This window comes from Tupaia chinensis, unplaced genomic scaffold (assembly GCF_000334495.1).
Source record: "Tupaia chinensis unplaced genomic scaffold, TupChi_1.0 Scaffold000424_1, whole genome shotgun sequence".
Taxonomy (NCBI): Eukaryota; Metazoa; Chordata; class Mammalia; order Scandentia; family Tupaiidae; genus Tupaia; species Tupaia belangeri.
The window spans coordinates 3093967-3118518 of NW_006159929.1; the positions used below are offsets into that span (position 1 = coordinate 3093967).

At 53.9% G+C, this 24552-nt stretch overlaps 1 protein-coding gene across 1 annotated transcript in view; it reads left to right on the forward strand.

Annotated features, from left to right (window-relative positions):
• ZMIZ1 (zinc finger MIZ-type containing 1) overlaps positions 1 to 24552 on the forward strand; it is a 208884-nt gene that overhangs the window by 105435 nt on the left and 78897 nt on the right. Inside the window, 1 exon segment of the mRNA XM_006154898.3 lies at positions 2290 to 2395. Within this exon segment, the coding sequence (XP_006154960.1) occupies positions 2290 to 2395 (106 nt within the window).

Consider the following 24552-nt stretch of genomic DNA (forward strand, 5'->3'; position numbering starts at 1 on the left):
CACCAGTCCTCTCCTCCTCCTTCGCCTTCGGGCCTGGCCCGGCCAGTGCAGCCAGCACACAGCACCAGTCCTTTCTTGCTCAATTGAACTAGTATGTGTTTTAAACCAGAGTAACAGGATAAGCCAGTATGGCCAAACAAGGGGACCTTTGCCTTCCTGCCCTGAGCCCAGGGCCTGCGGGTCCTCCCTGCAGATTGGGAGTTAGGGCTTTAACCCTTTGTAGGCTGATAAAGAGATCTCATCATGGAAAGAGCCCAGACTTTGCAGCCAGAGAGCTGGGGACTGCTGAGTCTTGATCTCAGTTTCCTCGTCTATAACACAGAGATGATCATACCCACCCCAAGGAGCTGCACGGGAATTTAGCACCTCGCTGGGTATAGAGCATTCGCTTGACCCTCATACCGGGCACCAGCATTCTCATTCAGGTCCGTGAGAGCATTGACCTCTGCCACCACCAGCAGCCTCCCTGCTGCACCGGCCCCAGCATTGCCTGTGCTCACTGACTCTCCTTCCAAGGTCAGGGGCACCAGAGTCAACGCCTGCACTGCAGCGGCCCCTCCAGCCTTTCACCTGGCCCTCCAGAAGGTGTCTCTGGACACTGTAGACTTGAAATAGTCAACAAGCCATAGAGTTGGGAGCCTTAGTTTTCTACTTGGATAGTGAGACTGACCCTGAGGATGCAAGGATGTGCCCCCCTCTGAGCCCAGAGACTCTAAAACATGCCGTCTGGGGGAAGGAGGCCTAGAGAGAGCAGACTTGTGTGTCGGTGGCATGTTTGCAGTGGAGAAGCCGACAGACATCCTAACCTCTGTCCTCCCCGCCGGGCTCAGACGTTAGCCCTGCACAGGGTGTCCAGGAGGGGAGGAGGGACCCATGGGCTCCTCCTTGACTCAGCATGTGATGCCCTCTCTGGGCCTCTAGTGCACGCACGTTTTAAATGAGGTCGGCTCACTTGGATGGCTTTCTCACCCTTTTAGCTCCAGCGCCCTCGTAACAAACTCCTAAAATGTAAAGCAGATAGCAGGAAGCCGTTCTGATGGGTCCAGGGGCCAGGCCAAATCCCCTGGCAGCCTGAGGTTCTCCAGGCGCCTCCAGAGCAGTGGTCCCTGGAGACCTGCAGACTGAGTTCTCCTCCGCTCAGAAGCAGAGCCCGCCACATCTGGGAGCTCTCGCTTCCCACTCAGCCATGGCCACCCCAGCTGCTTTTTAAAATGACTCCATTTTCCAAGGTCCTTCCTACTTAATAAGGAAACCTAATTTTGCTGCTGTTAATGAGGAAGGCGGGCAGGAGGGAGCAGAGCTGGCAGTCGTGGGACACCTGGGAATGGAGAGGGACGGAGCAAAGCCAGATGGGCATGAGCCTGCAGAGCTGTTCGTGGGGCCCCTGGGACACCCTGATCCCTCACTGCCACCCGGGAGCTGACAGCCCTCCCCCTCCAGCCTCTCTTTTGAGATTCACAGCGAGATGGGTGGAGAGACTGCCTGCCGCTCTTATGGAAGGCCCCTGTGTGCCCACCAGGGGCTTGTGTGGGACAGACCCCAGCTAAGCGTGAGGCCCTGCAGCTTCTAGGCTGAGGTTTGGGGGGCTGGAGAGTGCTTGGCCCAGAGCCGAGCACTGGGCAGCATTAGGAGTGCCCACACTGCCCAGGGAAGCCTTAGCCATCTGTTGGGTAGCTCAGACCTGAAACTCCACAGGGTGTCCTGAACAGTGCTTCTCTTCTCGGTGGGTGCAGACACTGGCTGGGAGGGTAAAGCTGGGCCCGAAGGTCTGCATCTCTAACAGGCCCCACCTGCTGCTCATAGTCGCGAGGTGGCAGGCTACTCACCACAGAGGGTATAGGGGCTCGGTGAGGGATGGAAAGGGATGGTGGGCTCAGGAGAATTCCTGGGGGCCCAGGACTTGGCAGGTCCATTGAACAGGTGGAGCAGAGAACCTGGCCTGACACCCTACTAGAGAGGGGTGGCCGGCATCCCCAGCCAACTTTTAGAAGACAGTGGAATTTGACCCCTCGGAAGAGGCAAAGTCTGTGGCTTGAGATTTGGACACATCACCAGAATAGAAAGCCCATGAGGACAGGGGCCAGAGTCCCAGGCCTGGCACAGACGTGGCACTTACCAGCATTGCTGAGTGGCTGAGCAAGTTCAGTGAAACCCACCTCTACCGGATTCCAAACCTCATTAGTCTGCCCCCTCCCCTGCATGGCCTGTAAGATGGGCAGATCTGCGCACTCTGGGCTCCGAGGTTCTGTGCAGAGACTCACCCCTGCCCTTCCTCCCCTCTGCTATCAGGTGGTCAGTCGGGTGGCAGCCCAGCAAGGGTTTGACCTGGACCTCGGCTATAGACTGCTGGCTGTGTGTGCTGCGAACCGAGACAAGTTTACTCCAAAGTCTGCCGGTAGGTGTCTGCGGGGCTCAGTGGATGCCAGTGGGAGGGGGTGCTGGGAACTGGACTCTAAGCCAGGGCTGCCTGCCACACAGCTGGCTGGTGCCTCAGTTTGTCTAGGTGTGGTGTGAGCCTTGGAGGAAAAAGAGCTTGTCCTCAGGCTCTGGAGCCCACAGGTGGGGTTGGCCTTGTGTGTCTCCAAGGGAGTGATTTTTCTTCAGGGGACACTAAAGGGCCAGTGAAGGGCCAAGACATACTATACCCCAGTGACAGGCGCTGCACTAAAGGCAGAACCTGCTTCATCTCATTCCACCACCACAGTGACCCCCTTGGCATAGCACTTTGGTCATCCCCATTTTACAGGTGAGGAAGCTGAGGCTCAGAGAGGTTGAAGAGATTTCCCAATGTCGCATAGCTGGAAAGTTGCAGAGCTGGGATTTAAACTCAGGTCTGTAGTCCAAAGTTAGCATTCCTTCTTAACTCTTATACGCCACTGTTTTAATTCAGGTGTTTCTATTTTAAAGAGAGAAAACAATGTTTTAAATAAAACAAAATTAAACTGAAATCAGTGCACTCAGGGTTCTTAACGGCCTGCCCTGCATACTATTTTCTGTTGCAACTTTGTAAATGCCTGGGACTTCCTGACCCCACTCTAAGCAGTGGCCATGGGAAGGGCCAAGCAGTATTCCACCCGAGGGCCTTAAGCACGTTAGAGACAGTTCACTAGAGACACAGTTCACGTTTGCAGCCATCCTCATAACCATGCTTAGGTAGCGGATGCTGTTCAGTTTTTAACCAGACGCACCTATGACAGTCTAGCCCTGCCACTTGTTGAGTGTATGGTCACTGAGCCTCAATTTACCTCCTCAGAAAGGCAGGAATGATAATAGGACCTGCCTTACATGGGTCATTGCAAGTTCTAGAAATATGAAAAGTGCCTACCCCAGTGTCTAGGTGTTGTTAACTTTCTTTGAGTCAGAACAAGTGGCTGAAAAAGAAAAGCAGTGCTTTCCTCTGTGTAACAATAAAACAGACATTTTCACTGAATTTGTCGATCAGTTCTTTGGAGTACGTATGAAACAGCCTTCATGAAAACACTTAAAGGACAGCTCGTGATGTGTTCCCATGAATCTGTTTAACCCACAATCCTTTGAGCGTGGCTTTGCACCCCTCCCGTGTGTTGACAGTCCACACATGGTTGTGCTTCACGTGTAAAGAGATGCATGAAGGTCTCATTAGCCAAGAGTTACTCGAGTCCTGCACATGCCAGCCTGTGTTGGGATATCGCTGTGGTATTGATCTACTTGCCAGAAAATGGTTTTGGAATCTCACAAGGGACATCCATTCCTGATGGAATGTGTAGTTTTAATAACCACTTAAGTCTATGTAATTTTAAGAAAGTGAAAATTGCAACTTACCAAAGAAACGTGTCTGTCGAGCTTCAGTTCTATACAGGCACTGGCTGGGGCTGAAGTTACCAGGGGAATCAAACCATGTAGGGTCAAGCGGCAACAAGGAGTGTAGTGGTTAAGACACCTGACTCCCTCATGACCTACCGTGGTTCAAGTCCCAGACCTGGTGGTTTGAAATACACTGGGCATATGTGTATGTGCCTAAAATCCCAAGAGGAGAATAGAGGAGAAGGGATTATGATGTGGCATCCCCCCTGGGGGGTGATTTCTTGCTTTCTGTCTCTGTCTCTCCAGTGAGTACACTTGCCCTAGAGCAAAAAATCTACTCCCTCCCCCCAAAAAAAAAAAAAGATCAGGTCGGACCTTGAGAAATGCACAGCCTACAGCAGTGTGAGACAGACATGTTCTTTAATAGTTTAAGCCTTAAGGACTCTATGAAAGCAGCCATAGACGGTAAATGAGTGAATGCGGCTCGTTTCAATAAAACTTTGCTCATGAAAACAAGTAGTGACCTGTAACTTCCTGACCCCAGGTCTCCAGGGAGAGAAGAACATTGATCCATTAATTACAGGTGTGTGTGTGCATGTGTGTGAAAGTTCAAGCTGTGCCAAGTGCCATGAAGGAAAAGTCAAGTGAGCCATGGGAGGAGGGGGCCCTGGGGGCCGGCGAAGGCTTCCCTGAGTCCTGAAGGCTGAGTGAGATGTGTGCAGGTGAAGAAAGGAGAAAGCTCTTCCTCGCAGGTGAAGGACACAGCCTTCCTGATGACCCCGAGGTGGGGAGAGAGCATGACTTTCTGTGTGAACTCAGGGAGGGACAGAGGCCGGGGACAGATGGCATGGGTGAGACTTGAGAAGTCAGCGGCAGCTGAACATGCAGGGCCTGTCTTGAAGGTTGTGGTCTTTGTCCTAAGAGTAACAGGAACATGCTAAATTCCCGTTTTGTGAAGACTCTTCTGGCTACAAAAGAAGAACAGATTGCATGGGGCGGGGGGCAGCATGGATATGGGGGCAGGTCACTGGGGGTGATGGGGTGAAGATGACAGTGGGTAGATCTGGAAGACAAGAGTGGAGTGTAGTAGAGAAAGGGATATTTAAGAAGCAAAACCAAGACAAAAGAAGCATGGCCCAAGAGACAGAAGGACCCAGCAGGGGCTGTCCCAGAAAGCCCCACTATCCCCTGGAGGAGGAGAGGCTTGTCCCTGTGCACCTCCTTCCTCCAGGGTCTCTTAAACTCTGCCCTGCTGCCATATGCTGGGTGTTCTCTGAAATGCCCTGCTTTATCAGACACTGGGTGTTCTCTGCATTTGTGGATAAAGACATTGAGGCTCAGAAAGGTTCTATGACATGCCTGAGGTCACCCAGCTCACAAATGACAGAGCTGGGACTTGAACTCACAATTCCTGACTCCAGGCTGAGGGCACTGCCTACTCCATCACAACTGGTCAGGGACTTAGATTTAGGAGTCCTCTGTTCCTTTGGCCCAGGGTCTAGGATGCTGCTCTGCTTGGGAGATCCTTCCTGTCTCTCTCACAGTTCTGTGCTCCTCTGAGTGGCATTTCCAGCATTACTTCTCCTGAAATGAGAGAGCTGTCCTTCCTGCCACCTGCACTCCCAGATGTGCATGGCTCTTTACCGAGTACAGAGCCCTCCACCAGGCGTGTGTCTGTTAAGTCAGGTGGTACTCCCCAACCCCCCGAGATGAGGCCTCAGCGCACCTGCTCTACAGCTGAGAACACTGAGGCCCTGCAGTGCCTGTGGCTGGGCCATCACTTGAATTTCCTTATTAGGAGTCAGACCCTCATCAGCACCAATGACAGGACTAACCACTATTCACAGACACCCCCTCAAGAAGTTCAAGCCTCGTAGCTCTTGGATCCCAGCCAGCCCCAGCTTGGCCTATCTTCTGGAAGGGCATGGGCAGTCTGAGAAGGAAGGCTTCAGTCGCTGGTTTTGCTGGAGGGATGAAGGGCCTGCTGTGGGTGGACTGGTCCATGAGAAGGGTGGAGGACTCCGAGAGAGCAGACCAGTGACCCCAAGTTCCAGAGGAGGGCTCCTTCTTGGCCACATTGCCCCCCTCAGAGTGGCGACCTCTCAGGCTGCCTGTGAGGATTAACCAAGATCCCCCATCCATGAGAGTGAGGGAAGCCAGCTCAAACCTGACTCCAGTGGGCCCCGAGTAAATGTTCCTTCCAGACCCCCTTCTCAGCTCCCATCTGTCTGTTTCCAACCCTCCAAGGCCCTTTTTGCCCCCGTGAGCCTGATTCCCACTGGTCTGTCCTCGCAGCCTGTGGGTGGGTGCGCGACTACAGTAGCCCTGCCCCGGGCACCGCCATGAGGGTCCCAGCAGCCTTAGGCGTGTGTGTGTAGTGGCAGCTACGACCAGGCGCACCCAGCCCTCTCCAGCAAGGCTCCACAGTTCTAGAACCTGCTCAGCCCTCAGCTACTACAGCCAGCCACGCTGCCTCTCCACGTCCTGGCTCTGTCCTCTCGCTTGTGCAGTTGTCCCCCCTTTCTCTTGTCCCTGGAGGCTGTGTGTCTGTTTTTGTTCATCTTTTCCCTGCTGCCCTTGTTCCTCTCTAGCATCCTGTCACCTTCTCTGTCTTTCTGCGTTTCTCTGTCTCAGGCTGTCTGTGTGGTGTGTGTGGGGCTATGTGTGTGTCTGTGTGTGTATGCAGTGGGTGTACAGCTGTGTTTGTATGTGATGTGCCCGTCTGTGTGTATGGTGTATGCAGGTGTGTGTGGTCTGTGTGTATATTGGTGTGTGCATGTGTGATGTTATGTGGCTATGGGAGGGCTCTCTGTGCACATGTAGTACGTGTGCCTGTGTGTACGGTGTGTGTGTGTGTGCGTGCATGATTCTGCGTGTGCCTCCTTCTTCCCCACTCCTTCTAGCGCCCCAGCCCCATGTCTGTCTGTCTCTCCTGTTGGGGGCCAGAGGAGGGCCGCTGGGATGAGATCACGCAGCGAGCAGCGAGCCAGGAGAGGTGCTTTGTCAGGAGAGCTGGCGGCGAGCCGGGCTGCGCTGTGCGAGCGTTGGTGTCAGTGGAGCAGGAGCTCAGGCCTGGGGGCAGCGCTGTGCGACGTGTGTGCCGCATGTGTGTGTGAGAGACAGAGCTGGGAGAGCGCGCACGGAGCGTGAGCACAGCCCAGACACTGCAGCAAGCCGCCAGGCAGGCGTCTCCACGTGGGCCCCTCAGATACCCAGCCCCCAGCTCTTTGTTCTGGTGCAGCCTTTAGCCTCTATGCGCGCACACTGGAGCACACGCACGGCGCGTGCATGCAGCCAGAATCCTCCTCACCGAGAGGCTCCTGGGGGCCAGCCCCTCCCGCACTCGATGCAGAAGGTCACCTGCCCACCGGCACCTTGACACCTCCCCTGATGCCTCCCCTGGCTCTCCCGCCCGGCAGCATGCCCACCCCACCCCCACTCGCTGCAGCATGCCAGCCTCAGCGACTTGGCAGGCAGCACTGAAATGTCAGCCTCCTCGGCACCGAGCGGCCCCATGCCTGCTGGCTACGTGGGCACCGAGCACCAGGCAGTCGCCATGTCTGAGGTCCCAGGAGCCTACGCGTGCCTCAGCCACTGTCCATGCTTGAATACATCTGTGTCGCCTCAGCTGACCCCTGTGAACAGCGTGTTAAAATAGAATAGGGAGCGTCAGAACCCAGGAGGTGGGGACAAGGGCCTAGAGAAGGGGAGGGCCCACTGCAAGTCACAGCCACATGGGAGCAGAGTCCACATAAGATCCTGGGGTGCCCACGGCCTTTCCTCATGCCCTTCCTGTCTCCCTGAGGCAGGGCCGTGATGGCTCTGGGCTTTGGTCCCAGTGCTGTTGGCAGAGTCAAAATTAACGATTGCAGCAGGTTTGAGAGGCACCAGGGGCATCCTCAGAGAAGCAACCAGCTGCCATTTGGAGCAGGAGCCCTAGAACTCCGGAAAGTGGTTGCGACTGGAAGAGGCGGCCCCTGAAGCCAGCAGGCATCCATCCTTAGGGATGAGCAGAGGGTGGCTGTCGTCGATCAATCGCTCAGACTGGCTGCGGCCTGCTGATACCTTAGGCCAGGCTGCTCAGTGGTTTGCTAAATGCCTGCCGTGTTGCCAGTATTTACTCTTTGGGAGGCTGCACTGTCCTGACTTATGCCTGACTGCCTTTGAATGGGAACCTTGTGCTGCACCCCCAGGGCTGACTAGGTGGTGGCTGGTCCCGGGACAAGGGCCCTCCCTGGGCCAGCCCTCTCCCTAACTGTTGTCTCACACATAGTCCACTTGCCACAGTTGGAAACCAGCCCTGTGGACTTGTGCAGTTCTAGCCTGTATTCTAAGCACACCCTCACCTCCCAGCACAGCAGCCAGAGCCCCAGGACCAGGAGGGGAAGCCCCAGGAAAGTGGACCTCTAGCTCTGCGTCCCCAGCCGCCCGCTTGGTCTGGTTTCCCTGGTATAACTGACAGCTCCCAAGGGGGATGCCAGGGGCACAGTAGGGGGATGAGACACACCCTGGGCTCCTGCCTCCCCCTCCCTGTCTGTGGCCTGTGGTCCAAGGTGAGGGACTTGGGAGAGACCAGGTCCTCTAGAGCTCTTCATCCTAGGGGACTTCTAAAGCAACTGGTGCAGCTCCAGGGCACAGAGAAAGACCCTCGGCCTGGACCCTGGAATGGCTGTCCCACCTTTGTCGGGAGCTGGAGTGTGACATAGGGGCTGATACCATCCAAAAGATCCCCCCGCCCAACTCCTTAAGCCAGGGAAGGGCAGAGCATAAAGCAGCTGCCATCTGTCTTTCAGAGCAAGCCTTCTTGCTCCCACCTGGCTGAATGAGGGCTCTCAGACCCCGCATTCTCGGTCTCTCTTGGCAGCCTGGCTCCATCTCCACCTTCGCGCCTCTCTCACGGCCTCTCTCTACCCTCTGCCTCTGCCCGCCCCAGAGCACGAAGCTGCCTTCCTGTCACCAGGGAGGACAAATGGCCTCATTCAGGGACACCCTGCCAGAGCTGTCTCTCTAAGACAAAGCTGTGCGCAGCTCTCCGTGAAAAACGGCTCGCGGCCGCCCCCGGAGCAGGCAGGATTGGTGGGTGCAAATTGCAGGGGATTTGCTAACGGCTGGCTGCCGGCTCCCCCAGAGACAGCAGGCAGGCGGGCCCTTGCCCTTGAAATACCAGGCTGCCTGGCAGGCTGGGGCAGCTTTTCAAGGCCAGGGACAGACTTCCTTCTGGACACCGCCCCCGCCCTCACATCTGAGCTCAGCAGAGCTGGGATGAGGGAGGGACTTGGCCTCCTTCCTGCTGCTGGGTCTTCTCCACCTCTCCAAGTCAGAATCCCGAGAAAGGGCTGCAGGTTTCATCACCAGGCCTCTGGGAACAGCCTCGCAGTCAGATATGTTCTTGTGCTCCCTCCTGCGGATTCACTGATGCAGAGAAGTGCTGGGGCTCTTAACAGCACACCTATTTATGGAGGAGGAAACTGAGGCTCTGAGAGAGAAGGAGCAGAGCAGGTCACGTGGTTTCTGGTGCTGGCAGCAGGACTTGCTTCCTGGATGGTTGGGTCTGAGCATGGAGAGCTGTCCCTTCCCTGTGTCCTGAGAGGACTGGCAGGGCAGGCTGTCCTGGCCCAGTGACCTCAGCTCCCCTTGCCATCCTCAGCTCCCAGAGACCTAAAGCCTGAAATCCAGAGACCTCATGATGCTCTTGGAGAGAGGGGTCAAGGGGAAGAGCCTGCATGGCAGGGCTTGTGGACAGCATTCCTGGCCAGGGGCTGGGGAGAGGGGTGGCTTGATGGGCCTGGAGGGGCCTGCAGTAAAAACAGTCCCAGGTCCAGGAAAAGGAGCCACTCTATGGCTGTTGAGAACCAGAGCACTCCAAAGAATTGATTTGTGGAAATGCTTATGACACAACATCAATTTATGAGAATGGTAACAAAATGGAATGCTCTGTGCAATCTCAAGCGGGTGTAAAAACAAAATATACGTGGGGTTAGGCGCAGAAAACAGAAGTGAATATCCAGATGTCAGCTTATAAATAATAGGCCTTCCTAGACGAGGCCGTATGGGTAACACTTTTCTCTATTTCCCAAATTTCTGCAGGGAACCCGTGTTCTATTCTTTAAGCAGAAGTAGCTCTGGTTCTTGTGGGTTTCTTCTGCAATTGCTTGGAGTTGGCAGGAGTAGGGTGAGAGGAGCTAGCCTGTCTCCTGGCTGGCTCAGCAGTTTCCCTGGTACGGCCCTCGCTGGTTCCCTGAGAGCCCTGGGACAGGCCCCTGCATGTCGGAGGCCGCTCTTTCTGTCTCCCCCTCGTCTCCTGCATGAACTCATCACTGGCCCCCACAGAGCCACGTGTGCAAGGGCACAGCTGCCTAAGGCCCAGCCCATGGGTATCTGCTTTCCAGGCCTGTTCAAAATGAAAGGGGCTGAGGACCAGGGCATCAGCCCATAGCAGAGGGCGACTGGGGGCCAAACTCTAACAACTGGCACAAAACCCTCTCAAAATGGGGCTGCTTCTCTTACCTGGACATTCAGCTACCCCAGGCCTCCTGGTTGGGACAGGGGGGTCTCCCCCTGAAGGGGATTAGGATTACTGAGGCAGGCAGGAGTGGAAGGCCAGGTGACTGGAGGCATCTCAACCCAAAGAGTTATGTCAGAGTTTGGGTTGCCCCAGATTCAGACCCTGCAATGAAGATTCTTTAAGGAGGAGTCAGAAATCCCTGATAGAGAAGTGGGGGAGCTGAGAAGAAGTCAATGAAAATTGTGGTTGTTAAGCATGATACCTGCTGTTGGCCTCCCGGGGCTCGCTCCTGCCTGGAACGCTGGCAAAATGTGCCCTCAGCTGCCTGAGAGGCAAGGAGGAGCAGGTGTTAGCCACCACCCGTCAGCTGTTGGGGGGGGGCTGTTTGGGTGGGGTGCGGGTGGACAAGGCTTCGGCTCTCAGCTGGGTGCTATGAGAGGGCAGAGGAGGCCCCGGGCAGAGTCGCCGTGTATGTGGTGAGCAAAAGGTGCACAGATACAGCACCCTAGCACCTGCCACAGATGCTCTCTAAATTGCAACTGCTTGTATCCCGCCTGCTCCCTCTCTGCCATATTCCAGTCCCACTCCTATTTTGATTTTATTTTTTACGTTTTTCCTTCCTTATTTTGACTTGGATATACTGCTACCGTAACTGGCACTCCAGCTTCCCGTGCCGCACTCAGAAACTGTCCAAGGCAACAGAAACCAGGCCCTGTCTCTGAGTTTAGCCACAGGGGCCTGCTCAGTGGCTGGAGTCAGGCCCAGCTCTCTGCCAGTTAGAAAAAGGTAAGGAGATTTAAGAAACCATTAAAAACTGACCCAAATCAAGACTCTTCTCTTAGAAATCACATCCCAAAGATGGAAGGCAGCGATGTGGCAATGGTTTTCCCACTGGGACCTGTGACCACCTAAGCCATCCTGTGGGCCCTGCCACCTAGGGCACACCTGAGCATGCCCTAGTCAGAGGGAATGGTTCTGATGGGGGCTGCAGGGGCCTGGGTAGGCCGCGCCCACCCTGCAGTCATTTCTTCCAGTCTAGTGCATTAACACCATTTCTTGACTTCTGTGGCTACAAGGAGAATGGCAAAATCCCTGGTGTGAGAATACCTCTCAGCCAAGAAATACAAACTGGGAACTCTGAGGCCCAGGAGGGTCTGAGCTTCTTCTCCAGGCCTGCCCTATAGTAAACACAGGCCCTACAAATACACACAAACGCATCACATACACGCCTGCCCTCAAGGCTTGAAAGAGACAAATGCTCCGCTTCGTGGGTGAGAGAGGACCGTAATCCTGCCCAGCACACGGCCCTCTGCCCGGCTTTCTGCGTCCAGCCCTGTGAGATCCCCTAGGTAGGTCCATTCTTATTTTAAGTGGAAAAAAAACTGAGACTCTGAGAGGTGGAGAGGTGGTCTCCGCAGAGGCAGAACTCTGCCCAGGCCATCCCTGCTTCTGTGTAGGTTGCCGGGTACCTAAGGGTGCCCCCAAGGAGCTGGCACGGCCTCCCTGGAGAGGCAGGGCCACAGTGTTATCTCCCTCCAGGCACCACGGTTGTCCCCTGCAGACAGTGCTGTGTTTCTGAGTCTCCATGTATCTCCCTCCAGCTGCCCAGTGCAAAGCTGCATCTAGGACAGAGGTCCTGCCAAACAACCCCCCAACACCAGTGCCCCAGGGTGCCCGGAGGATGCTATGGCAGCCCGGGAAGTTAATAAAGCCATCGGCAGCAATTAATTTTGCAGAGGAAAGAGACAGGTAAGAGGATTAAGGAAGCCAGAGCTTTGGTTTTAAGACGGAGCTTAGCATCCTCGCCCCCGGAGGAGGGATTTCAAGGGATTCGAGGGTGTGAGAGTGAAATGGAGCAGGGATATGGCAGAAAGTGGGCGAGTTGGTTATGGCACGTTTTTAGCAAGTTTTGCAAGCCACAGACTTGTAAATACCTTCTGGGTTAGACAGACAGACAGACAGGAATTAATCATGGTTATCATCAGCCTTGCCTGCTTAGCTGTATAGGGTCAGGGAAGGATGTCTGGATTAGAAAAAAGAAAGAGAAAAAAAAAGACAGCTGATTCGTAACCCCTTTCAGTCATGATACAGCAAACAGATGGGCCAACATCTTCTCTGCACTGGCATTGTTCTGAGCCTCTGTGAGCTCCCTTATCCCACTGGATGGTTCCGGGTGTGCATCTACCCCATGTTACAAAGGGGGAAAGCAAACTTTAAAGGCATTAAATAATTTGACCAAGGCTACATTGTTTAAAAGAGCCATAATTGGGGACCAGCAGTTAGCGTAATGACTTTGTCGCTGGACTCCCATGTAGTCGACCACAGTTCGAGTCCCGGACTCGGTGGCTTAAACTCACACCGGGCACTTATGTGTGTATGCCCAAGATCGAGAGGAGAATGGAGGAGAAGGGATTGCGGTGTGGCCATCCCCCCTGGGGGGCGATTTCTTGCTTTCTGCCTCTCTGTCTCTCTCTGTCTTTCTGGTGAGCGCACACGCCCTATAGCAAAACCCTCTCCCAAAAAAAAAAAAAAGAAAGAAAAGAGCCATAATTGGAGACCAGCAGATGGAGTAATGATTACATCCCTGGACTCCCACATAGTGGACCGTGGTTCAAGCCTCGGACCTGACAACTTAAAAAACTCATGCTGGGCATGTGTGCGTGCATGCCCAGGGTCCTGAGAGGAGAATGGAGGAGGAGATATTGCAGCATGACCACCCCCCTGGGGAGTGATTTGTCACTTGTTGTCTCTCTGGCGAGTGCACGCCTTATAGCAAAAATCTCTCATAAATAAATAAATTAAGTAATTAAATAAAATGAGCCAGAATTGGACAAAACCATCTGACCCTGAAGCGGTCAGCTGCCCTCCGCTCTCTATGAACAGGTTAAAAGGAAGTCCTGGGAAAGGGCTAATGGCTTAGGAGCGCAGCACCTGAATTGCTCGCAGGTGTGGGTATTAAGTATTTGACAACGATTTGTACTTGTTGATGGGTTGAACACCCTCCCATCTTTGAGCTCATCAAATATCCATAGTTCCATGGAGGAGGAGTAGCAGAGAGCCTAACTCAGCCCTAATCTCAAATATTTTTTTCAGAAACTCCTCATCGGTGGGGAAGTGTTACAGTTAAAAGTATGGGCCGTGGAGCAGCCTGAGTGCACATGCTGCTGCTATCAGTCCCACCCAGCCACTCACACTCACCAGCTGTGCGACCTTGGAAAAAGTCACTTAACCTCTCTGTGCCATGATTTCCTTCTTTGATAAAAGAGGATCATAATTATGCCTACATGAGCAGCATTAAATGAGCTAATGTACGTCCCGTGCTTAGTCCTACGCCTGGTGTGGAGTAAGTGCTGTGTATGTGTTAGCAGCTTTATCCCATCGTGTTAGCACTCATACTCATGGGATGCTCTGATACAGGGAGGTGGCACACCCCAAGATCTGCTAGATAAAGGACCTGTGTGTGCCGGCACAGGGTAAATGCCAAGAGAGTAGATGTGTAGAGCCCTGTTAACTCGGGCAGGGGAATGGCCCCTTCCTGAGGCTCCAGGTCCAGAAGCCCTCTGCAGTTTCCACAACAGCGAAGGCTTACAGGAGCAGTGGTTTGGGTCCCTGTTGGGGAGGCAGGTGACCTGCAGAAGTAGAACCTAGAGAGCTGGCTGAAGGAGGCTGGACGGGGCCAGCAGTGCTCTGTCTGCCCTGAGTGAGGGAAATCTGAGCACCTCTGTCTCATCATGGCTTCTTAACAGCCCTTCCCAAAATTCCTTAAAGATTGATAGGAGAGTTGGCTAGCCCCCTGGCCAAGTGGTTAGAGAAGCTGGATCCGGCATGACTGGCCACAGTTTAAATCCTGGCCCCAGAGGCTTGAGAAACATGCCAGGCATGTGTGCATGGGTGCATGCATGCCCAAAATTCAAGAGAATAGAGAAATGGAGGAGGGATGCAGTGTGACCTCACCACATTGGGAGTGCTTTCTCCCCTCCTCCTGTTTCTCTTTCTCTCTCTGGGAAGTGCATGCACCCTCTGGCAATTAGAAAAAAAAAAAAAGATCGACGGGAGAAAGGGCTGGGCAGTGGTGCAGGGGTGAAAATGCAGCAATGTGCAGGCTGACTTGTACGGGAAGGTTCTGGATTGGCATGTGGAGACCTTCTGGGGTATACTGGGCACATACGTGCTCATGTTCTAAGGCTGACTGAAGCTGGGGTGGATTGTGGTGTCAAGGCTTTCTTAGGGCTTCTGTCTCTTTAAAGAAATCATTGAATTTTAAAAGGGGGGTGAGGAGGGTTGGCAGGAGAGAAAGTAGCATTTAATGTACCGTCTGCTGAGTGTCTGCTTTGTGCCGGGCACTGCCCTGGGTATTTTAGACACACCAGCACTGATCTTTATGACAGCATAACCCATTCTACAAATTGGGAAACTGAGCCCCACTTGCCCAAAGTCACCGTGTTCCCTTGTGTAACAGCGCAAGGGGTAGTGGGTAGATGGCTCTGAATGGATGGCCCTCTGGACTATTGCGCTTAAAAGGAAGGAAGAAGCAAGAGAGTGAGGGAGGAGGGGTATGGACCTGGGCCGGCTTTGACTCCACGGATAGTGCTCCTTCTACTCCTCCCTGGCCGTGCCTTCTCTCCCCGCCTCCCTAGCATCGGACTCATGCGTGTGCCCTTTGCCTGTCCCCACAGCCCATCTGGCACAGAGGGGCAGGGAGGAGGGCCTTGGTCCACAGACCCCTGCCCTCTGGCCCTGTGTGAGCCATCCAGATCAGTATGCACAGCGGAATGAGGGCTGAGGGTCTAGGCCCTGGAAACTGTGGGTGTCATCCTGTCAGTCTGCAGTCCCTTGGCCCCTCCTTGCTTCCACCTGGTCAGAAGCCCTCAAGTCAGATCCAGCTGGTTCTGGGATTGGGCTGGTCTAGGGGCATGTATATCCCCAAGCTGGAAACCAGTGTGGGAAGCAACCTAGAGCAGGGGCCCAAGCTCCAGCATCAGGGTCAAGAACATGGACTAGAGGGGCCAGCAGTTAGCGTAATGGCTATGTCGCTGGACTCCCATGTAGTTGACCACGGTTTGAGTCCCGGACCTGGTGGCTTAAACTCACACCAGGCGTATGTGTGTGCGTGCCTAAGATCCCGAGAGGAGAATGGAGAAAAAGGGATTGCAGTGTGGCCATCCCCCCGGGGGTGATTTCTCGCTTTCTATCTCTCTGTCTCTCTGTCTTTCTGGCGAGCGCACGCACCCTGTAGCAAAAACCTCGACTCAACTCAGCTCCGTTTCCACACTGTGTGACCTGGTCTTGTTTCCCACCCTCTGATGACATGATGGGTACACAGTCCACAACACATGTCGTAAGGACACCATATGTAATAGATCTGATATTTAAGTCCTGCTTCCCGGGGATGATTTCTCGCTTTCTATCTCTCTGTCTCTCTGTCTTTCTGGCGAGCGCACGCACCCTGTAGCAAAAACCTCGACTCAACTCAGCTCCGTTTCCACACTGTGTGACCTGGTCTTGTTTCCCACCCTCTGATGACATGATGGGTACAAAGTCCACAACACATGTCGTAAGGACACCATATGTAATAGATCTGATATTTAAGTCCTGCTTTGCAGTCCAGGCTGTGAAACCTGCTAGCTGTGTGACTTTATGCAAATCACTTCTCTAAGCTTGGGGTCCAGTGAATCTAGAATCCAGGTCTCCCGGTTGGAGTAGCAGCAATTCCGTTTCTGTGGCAACCCAGCTGTCTCTCAAGGGACCATCTGGATCACGTCACCCTGGCAAGGTGCTGCCCAGGCAACCAGGTGTTTGTGTTTGGCAGTGGAAGCTCTGCAAGGTGGCAATTCCCCTCTCTGGGGACCGGGTGGTGGAGGGGCAGGTGGCTGGAAGGAAGCGGAGCCCCCCCTCATCATGCCTTTGCTGTTTTGGAGAGAACCAGAACGCAGAGGTTGGGAACTCTGGCCTTGGCTTTCCTTGAAGATTTATTAACATATGCTTTATTATATTCATAGGAACATTTCCTGGCTTGTTGAGGCTGGTGGAGGGAAACATTGCCTGGGGCTGGACTCCTGTAGGGAATTCCAAAGGACCCAGTCTCACCTGTTTGGGATGAAGAGACACCATTGTCTCTGTCAGGAAACAGGAATTACTGGGGGGGAAATTAGGAGTCTGCTTTTCAAACAGGCACATAATTATAACGACAGCAGGAACTCGTGCAGAATTCACCGTTCCACAGCAGCGCCCAGTGCCTGTTACTGCAGGCTTTGCGAGCAGCACTTAGGCAACCCTGGAGATTGCCTGCACCCTCTAGAGCTCGCAAGACCCACACCCGAGAGCGAGGGCGAGGAGCTGAGTGGGGAATGTGGAAGCCCCCTGGGCCAGCCTCTTCCAGGAGTGAGTTTCCAGTCTAGGCTGGGATGGGACAATGAGGAACAGTTCAGGAATAGCATCCATCACCATTTTTCATGGCTGAAGCCCTTGGCTTTTACAGCAGTCCATGCCTGACAGCTCCTGGCCCCCTTTTCCAGATGAGGAAACAGACTCCGAAGAAGGCCCCGTGTTCAGGGTCCCACCGCTGGGAAGCGCTAGATCAGACCCGGAGGGGGAAGGGCTCCATCTCCAGGAAGTCTGAGGCCCCTTCTGAACAGAGCAAGAGAACTCCAGGCCTCTGTTCCTGTCTTTCTCTTCCCCTCCTCCCTTTTCCTCTCTTTGGCTCTCCCGTTTCCTTTCTCCTCCTCTCGCTGTCTCCCCCTCCTGTTCCCCTTCATTTCCTTTGTCTCTCGCCTTTCCCCTTGGGACTGCAGTCCTGGCATCACTCCCAGGAGTTACCTGCAGCCTTGCTCAGGCCCCAGGACCACTGTCCACGGGGAACGCTGCCCTTGGCCACGGACGGTGCCACAAGAAACGCCTGCTGTTGTTTAGCCTTGCCCCCTCCTGAGCACCCTGAGCAAGGAAGTGACATAATTGCCTGTATTCCCATTTCCTCTAGGCCCTGTGCGGTCCCGAGCCCACCTCCGATGTGTGCCCCAGATGTTCAGCATCTCTTCCTCCCAATTAAGCGTCTGCCAGGAGGCCGGGAGGCGAGGGGCCTGCCTGTGCACAGGGCTCGCCTCTGTGCAAATGGGGCTGGGAATAGAGAAAATGGGAACTCAGCTTCCCTGCGCACAGACGGCGGGAAATTGGTGCACTCTTGAGCTCCGTGGGGAAGCTGGGCGGCTGTGAAGTGCGGCAGAGATGCCCCGTGCACTCGACTGCGCTGCACCAGTGCGGAAGCCGCAGTGATCTCCAGGGGAGAGCCATGTGCCTATCTCTGGGGACAGGGCCTCTGGGTTGCTACTCCTCCCACTCCAAATGGAAAGAGAACTGTAGAAGGAGAACAGAGGAGGAGAAAGGCACTGCCCCTCTAAGGAGTAAGGACATGGGTGCCCAGGTGACCCCCTGCTGCCACACAGAGCACTGATGTCCTGGCTGGACCATGGCGAGGTTTCAGGTCCTTGTCTCAGACATCTGCCTTGGGTGGAAAGAGCCAACTTAGCTCAGCGTCCAACTCACATATCCACCCGGTCGGGCAGGTGATACAAAGATGGCATCTTGGCTAAAGATACAGCTGAGTCTAGGGGCAGCTACAGTGCAGGGACTGCCTGAGGCCATGTGCCACACATGTCCAGAACTGCCAGGGCTTCTGATTCTGCAAGGACACTGGTGTTTTAATGCTGTCGGTCCCCTTATTAAAAACCCCATGCTGACCAGTCCAGTGTGGCTGAGGACTGGCTCTCAGGTGGCCAATAGACGTGTCAGACCTAAATCCTCTAAGGCACAAAGCGAGGACAGTGAGATGCATGACCGATGGGAAGAGGAAGAACTTGCCTCCTGCTCTCCTGCGTTTGAGCTGTGTGGCTTGAGGGAACTGACTTAACCGCTCTGAGTCTCAGGTGTTGTATCAGGAAATGGGGCTAACTATTCCTCCCTCCCAGGCCATTTGTGTTGAAGGTTAAATTGGATGATACAGAGGGAAGCTGTGCCCTGTGTGAGGGGAAAACTCAGTATCGATGTGGCATGTCCCAGGGACTCAGTTGGAACAGGAAGGTGTCCCCCAGCCTGGTGAGAGGAAGACCGCTGGGATGGGGAGGAGGGTGCTGTGTGTTGGACTCGAAAGGAGCAGCAGGAGGACAGTGCCGCTCTGGAGATCATGTGGTTTGCCATATGTCATCAGCGTCGATAATAGCTCATGGTGGTGGTACTGTGGTTACCAGAACTCTCCCGGGTGAATGTCAGTGTGCAGAGAGCTTTCCAGAAACACCTGGCCCAACCCCCTATTTTATTTGCAAAGAGACTGGCACAGATGGGGTGCAATCTTCCCAGCATCCCTCATTAAACCAGGGGGTGGGGACCAGCACAGCACAATACTTATCACTAATACTTTTCCCATTACTGTGGCTGGTGCGAGTACCGTTACTCCCACTGCAGTTACTATTGCTGTTATTACCACCATCCTATTACTTCAGTTCTGAATGTCCTTCTGCTCCAGCTGATAGTTAAGGAGTTAATTTTTATTGCATCCTTGCCGTGTGTGAGACACTGGGCAAAATACTGACATGCACCCTCTCCATGCATTTTCACGAAAAATACCAAGCAGCAGCAGGGATGTTGGATCTGACGTTCTCAAGACCACCGAACTAGCAAGTGGCAGGGCAGTTGTGGCTCCCAGAGGAGGGAGGAGGCCTGGCAAGATGCCAGGTGTATGGAGGCCTAGGGGTGTTGCCTTTGTGGGGGGATCTAATCATCTACCTGTCCTGCCTCACTTCACGAGACCTGAGACGTCACCGTCCACGCGGTCTGCTTTGGATCGGAATGCTTGTCTCTTTGTAATTTAGTCTTGTTCATTCACTCTGCCGCTGGATCATAGCAGGGTGAGGGGCAATGAGGCCAGGCCCTGAGCTCAGGCAGTTTGGGTCTCCTTGCTAGCCTGGCGACCCTGGGCCTGTCCCTTCACCTCCCAGTGGCCAGCTCAGGACCTCATGAAGAGCAGCTCTCCTGTAGCTCCATTGGAGAGGTCAGTAAGGCCAAGGCAGAAGGTGTACACCTTATAGCATTGTGCCAGCTCCCCACAGCTCAGAGGAGACATTGGCAGAGCCCGGGGTGCAATACCACTTACAGAGAAGACGTGCCCCCAAGGCACAGGTCAGTGATGGCAGGAAACCAATGAAATGTCTGGAAAAGACCCAGGACTTAGAGTTAAGAGGTTATTTGACTATTCATTCAGCACCCTTTTGAGCATCACTGTGTGCCAGGCCCTGTGCTGGGCCCCTGGATGTAGCGTGAACGATCCAGGCATCATCCTTACCCTCCAGGAGCTGCGAATTTGATGGAGAAGACAGACTCAGAAGAAACAACCTCTGTCTATGACAATCATTGTGATGCTTCTGTGAAGGCAGCTGGGAGCTTAGGGAAGTCTTTTCCAAGGAAATGATCCTTCCCAGGAGGCACCAAAAAACAAAGCTGTGCAGAGAAGAGGCAGAGAAGGGCATGCCAGGGGAGAGGGATGTGTGCAATGGCCCAGGTGCAGAAGGGATGCGAGTTCCCATCTCCTCTGCTGCTTCCGACTTGCTGGCCCTGCACAAGCTGCACCACTCTGTACCTCAGCTTTCTCATCTGTGGGATGGAAACCACACTACCTGCCTGCAGGTTTCCAGCCCTCTGAGAGACTAGAGGATATGAAGGGACTAGTCCCATGAATGCTGGGGGGATCTGGAGGCTGCCGCTCAGCTCCTGGCTTCCAGTCACCCTCGACTGCAAGGCCTCTGTCAGTACTGGTTGTTCCTCAGTGCAATTAGGTAATTAGGCCAAATTCAATTACACACCACACTCCCAGGTCTGTCTGGAGCCCAAGGGGGGCGTGGGCTCCCCTTGTGTGGGGAGCAGCAGGAGTACTGGCTTGATTCCCAGGGCTGTGCCTTTCTGGTGTACACCCCAGAATAATGCCTGCATCACAGTTAGGGAAACTGAGGCAGGGGAGAGGCAGCATTGCTTGGCTCCTGTCCTGGGCTATTTGGGTTACTACAACAAAATACTTCAGACTGGATAATTTGTAAACAAACAAACAAACAAACAAGAATGTACAGTTCTCGGTTCTGGAGACAAGAACTCGGTGCTGGCCGACTTAGTGTGTGGTGGAGGCCCGTTCCCCAGAGAAGGTATCTTCTTGCTCTATCCTCATGAGCCTGGGTTTGTGGGGCATGCAGAAGGGCTCTCTCAAGCTTTATAAAGGCACTAATTCTATTAGCCCATGAAAGCGGAGCCCTCCACAACACCCCAAAGCTCCTACCTCTAAATACCGTCACAAGGGGGATTAGATTCCAAAGCATACATTTTAGAGAGATACAACGTTCAGGCCACAGTATCCCCGAACCATAGCGGTCCTAAGACTGAGATTCCCAGAGCTGATTTTTTTTTTCCTTGAGTCTCACTCAGGGTCCTGGCCTGGGGATGCCCTCCCTTTCAAATTCATCAAGAGAGAGTCCTGGAAAAGTCCAAAGGTTGGTGGGTGGAGAGGGGGTTCAGCTTCCATCCCTAGGTTTGTAACAGTATTTGTAAGTCTCCCTCCCAGGTGCAGGCTGGCACCCGGATACCCCCAGCTCTGGCGTGTAGCTCTCCCAGGAGGACAGTGCTTCCTGTAGAGTTGGCACAGGGGGGTTGTGAATGCCTTTAAGGGGCCTCCCATCAGCCACAGATGAGAGTAGCCCAGGCCAAAGACAGCAAAGGGCCCTCCTGGGACCAGGCATGACCCTTCTAGGGACCACAAGGACACAAATGCCAGTCTAAGGAACCTGAACCTGAACTAAATCCTGAGGGCCCTGGGAGCCATGGAAAGTTTGTGTCAAGAGAGTAATATGGGGGCCAGCAGGTGGTGTGGCGGTGAAGGTGTTGGACTCCTACGTAGCTGACCGCAGTTCAAGTCCCAGACCTGGTGGCTGGCTTTCTCATTTTCTCGCTCTCTCTCTGGTGAGCACATGTGCCCTATAGCACATGAGAGAAAAATAATAATGATGATAATAAAATTAAATAAAAACTTCTTTAAAAAGAGACAGAGAGAGATAAGGTTATATTTGCCTTCTAAAAAGCTCAGTAAGTTAAAGAGGGACCTGGGGGCCAAAGGCACAGAAAACAGTTTAGAGGCCAGCACGGTTGTCGGGACGAGTCTGCAGGGTGGACGTGAGCCATGTGGAGAGAGGAGTGGAGGGTAACTAGCCAGCAGGGCCTAGTGCAGATGCCCTGCCCTGAGCCACCCACAGCCTGGGCTTCGGGAGCTCAGCTGTGACGGCGGGTGGTTTTATTCCTGACTTTCGAGTTATTGGCTCTGAAGATGGTACACGGCACCTTTCAAGTGAAAAACATCGTAACTTTGGATTTATTTCATTCTAAAATGAAAGTGGTTTGGGGAGGTTTCCTAAACACAAAAATAATACACAGCATTTATAGGAGGGCCAAGGAATACAGAAAAGTATGAAGAAAGTAATGAAAAGCAGAAATTCTACTACCAGGGGTTAACTTGGCACTGTCCATTAGTCACTCGACAAATGTTTGTTGAGCACCTACTGTGTGTCAGGTATGGAACTATCAGGGTACAGAAGGAACAGAACAAATGAGACCTGTGCCTATGTGGAGCTTGGGGTACACCCAAAAAATGTGCACTTATAGATAAGCTACAGATAAATACGCCACGCGGGCCTACTCCTGTGCAGCCAGTCTCTTGGCCATCGCAGGAGTACGTACACTGGAGGCCGCATGCCTGGCCCACCTGTGTTGACCTGCTCTGGCCTTTACAGGGAATCAGCCCAGGAAAGACTCGGGGGCATGGGGGGAGGGACAGCTAGTATACTGAATTGCCTTGCTGGGAGCTGCATCACCGACTGTGGGCTCCGACCCCCAGCCGATCCGGAACACGCAGGGCTCATGAAAAGCAAGAAGGCTGAGAGGAGGGAGCTGTGTGTGATGAGACCCTCCCCCTCTCTCCCCCTTGCACACACACTCACTCACTCGTAAATAAAATAAATGTATTAAAACAATAACACCAATGACACTTCTTGGGGCCTACCCGGACTTGGGGAGGTACATGCCCTCAACAACAAAGAGAAGAGCAGCATGTCTGCTAGATGTCTTTCCCGGGTGGAGAAGCTGGGCTGAGAGAGGGACGGTGACCTGCGCTTGGTCACAGAGCAAGCCCAGCCTCTATCCAAGCAGCATCTATTGCAGCTGGGGACTTGGCATCCCAGGCCAAGGAACATGCTATTTTGCTGAGCTCAACTGCACAGACAGATCCTGATTTCAACATCAGGCCTCCCACTCCTTGCCCTGCCCTGGCGGCCACCTTTGGATTTTCCCCAGGCAGACATTCCTATGTGGCCTGTCTGCTCATGTCCAGAGCCCCCAGAGGTGGGGGACTCCTAGGACCACACTGGGGAGTAAGCCACCAGATCCTCTGGGCTGCCATGGGCCAGAAACAAGGGCCCGGAAGGGAGCAGTCCCTGGGAGAAAGCCCTCTCACACTGGATGGTCGGGAGGGGCCGCTCCCGGGGATGAAGCCAACTCGCATGGGCTCAGGAAGTTTGTAAGCGGCTGCAGAGCTGCCCGGAGCTCACAGGGGTGTTTGGGCATGCTTCTCAGCCACCTCTTGTCTCCTCTTACCTATGCTATCATCCCAAAGAGGAAGGGACCTCAGAAGTGCTAAACCTACTAGTGTGTGGGGTCCCCCTTGCAACTGTTTCTCATCTTACATACTCGGTGTGACAAGGTGCTCCCTGCCACCCCTGGGCAGCCTTGACTATCAGGACGAGTCTTCCTTCTTTGGAACCCAAATTGGAAATCCCGCCCATCTTCATGGTGCATGTGGCTTCCATGGTCAGTGAGGCAAGGAGCTACACTCTGGCCCCAGGTCTCTCTGAAGGAGAGGAAACGAGGGGACTGGACTCTTCCCATCTGAATCCCACCAGCTCACACTCCTAAATCCTGCGCTGTGCTGGGCAAAAGAGGCAACTGAAGAAGAGCAAAGCCTTCCTGTTTCTCGAGCACTTTACAGTTTGGAGGGCATACTGTCAACTACACTGGGCAGGACCATAGACTGGGAGAGAGAGTCTGGCATCCTGGAAAAAGTCAGTAGCCCCGAGTTCTAATCCTGGCTTGACTCCTAATTTGTTATGTGACTAGAGGCAGCCCGCACCCCCTTCTGAGCCTCAGGTCCCTCAGTCGAAAGGTGGCACAAGAGCCTCTTCACTCCGGTGCTGATTGAGTTGGCGATTCCAGATGGGCGGAGAGAGACTCTGTCAGGAAGAAGCCTGGGCAGAATTGGCCACACAGATCTAGGGAGATAGGGGGTCCGGTGGTTGCTGGGGCAGCCTACATTGTGGTCCTACCACTGTCCCCAGTTTGGGCCACGGTGCGTGTGTGGCATCAAATCCATTCCCCACCTGAGCAAAATGGACACCGTCCTCCTGCCTGCTTGCAAGCCTTTGTCTGGGAAGCATCAGGAGTGGAATTCGGCTGCCCCAGCCCTAACAGGGAGGTGCGCAGCTCTGCCATGCAGACAGACAGATGGCCCCAGCACTGAGGGAAATTGCCTTTCCAACTGCAGGCAGCTTATGTCAGTCCAGCCCCAGGGCCATCCGGAAGCCCCTGTCAAAGCCGTGTCCTGGGAGAAGCAATAAAACCCTGGGACTGCTGAGGTATGGACATTCGAGCTGCTTTTGCTGGCCCTTCCCTTCAAAGGCGCCTCCAGAAATCAATGGGAAGAGATTCATTAGAAGCCTGGGTGGTGTGCTCCTGCCACCTCCGGCAGCCCCTTTGTTAACCAGCCCGAGTTTCCTGTCGGAACAGGCTGCCTACCCCTGAGAAACAGCTCATGTTCTCCCAGGGATCAGGTCTGGGAGCTCTCCGGCCACATGGGCAGGGACAGCAGAGTCACCGCAGACCCTTGGAGGCTGTGATTATCATGTGCAGTCATTCATTCCTTGATTCACTCATTCATTCAGGCAGCTGGTCCTTGTTTCATTCATACTGCAAATACTTATCAAGCATCTGTCTGGCATATTTTAGATTTTGTCAATATAACATGTACAAAACAGACAAAAGTCCCAGTTGACATGGAACTTGCCTTTTAGTGAGGGAGACAGTGTTGAACAAGATAAATAATTGAAAACACACCAGCCATAAATGTTAAGAACGCTAAATCAGGAAAACATCATAGTACGTATCAGGAGGGACTGCAGTTTTGGACAGTGTGG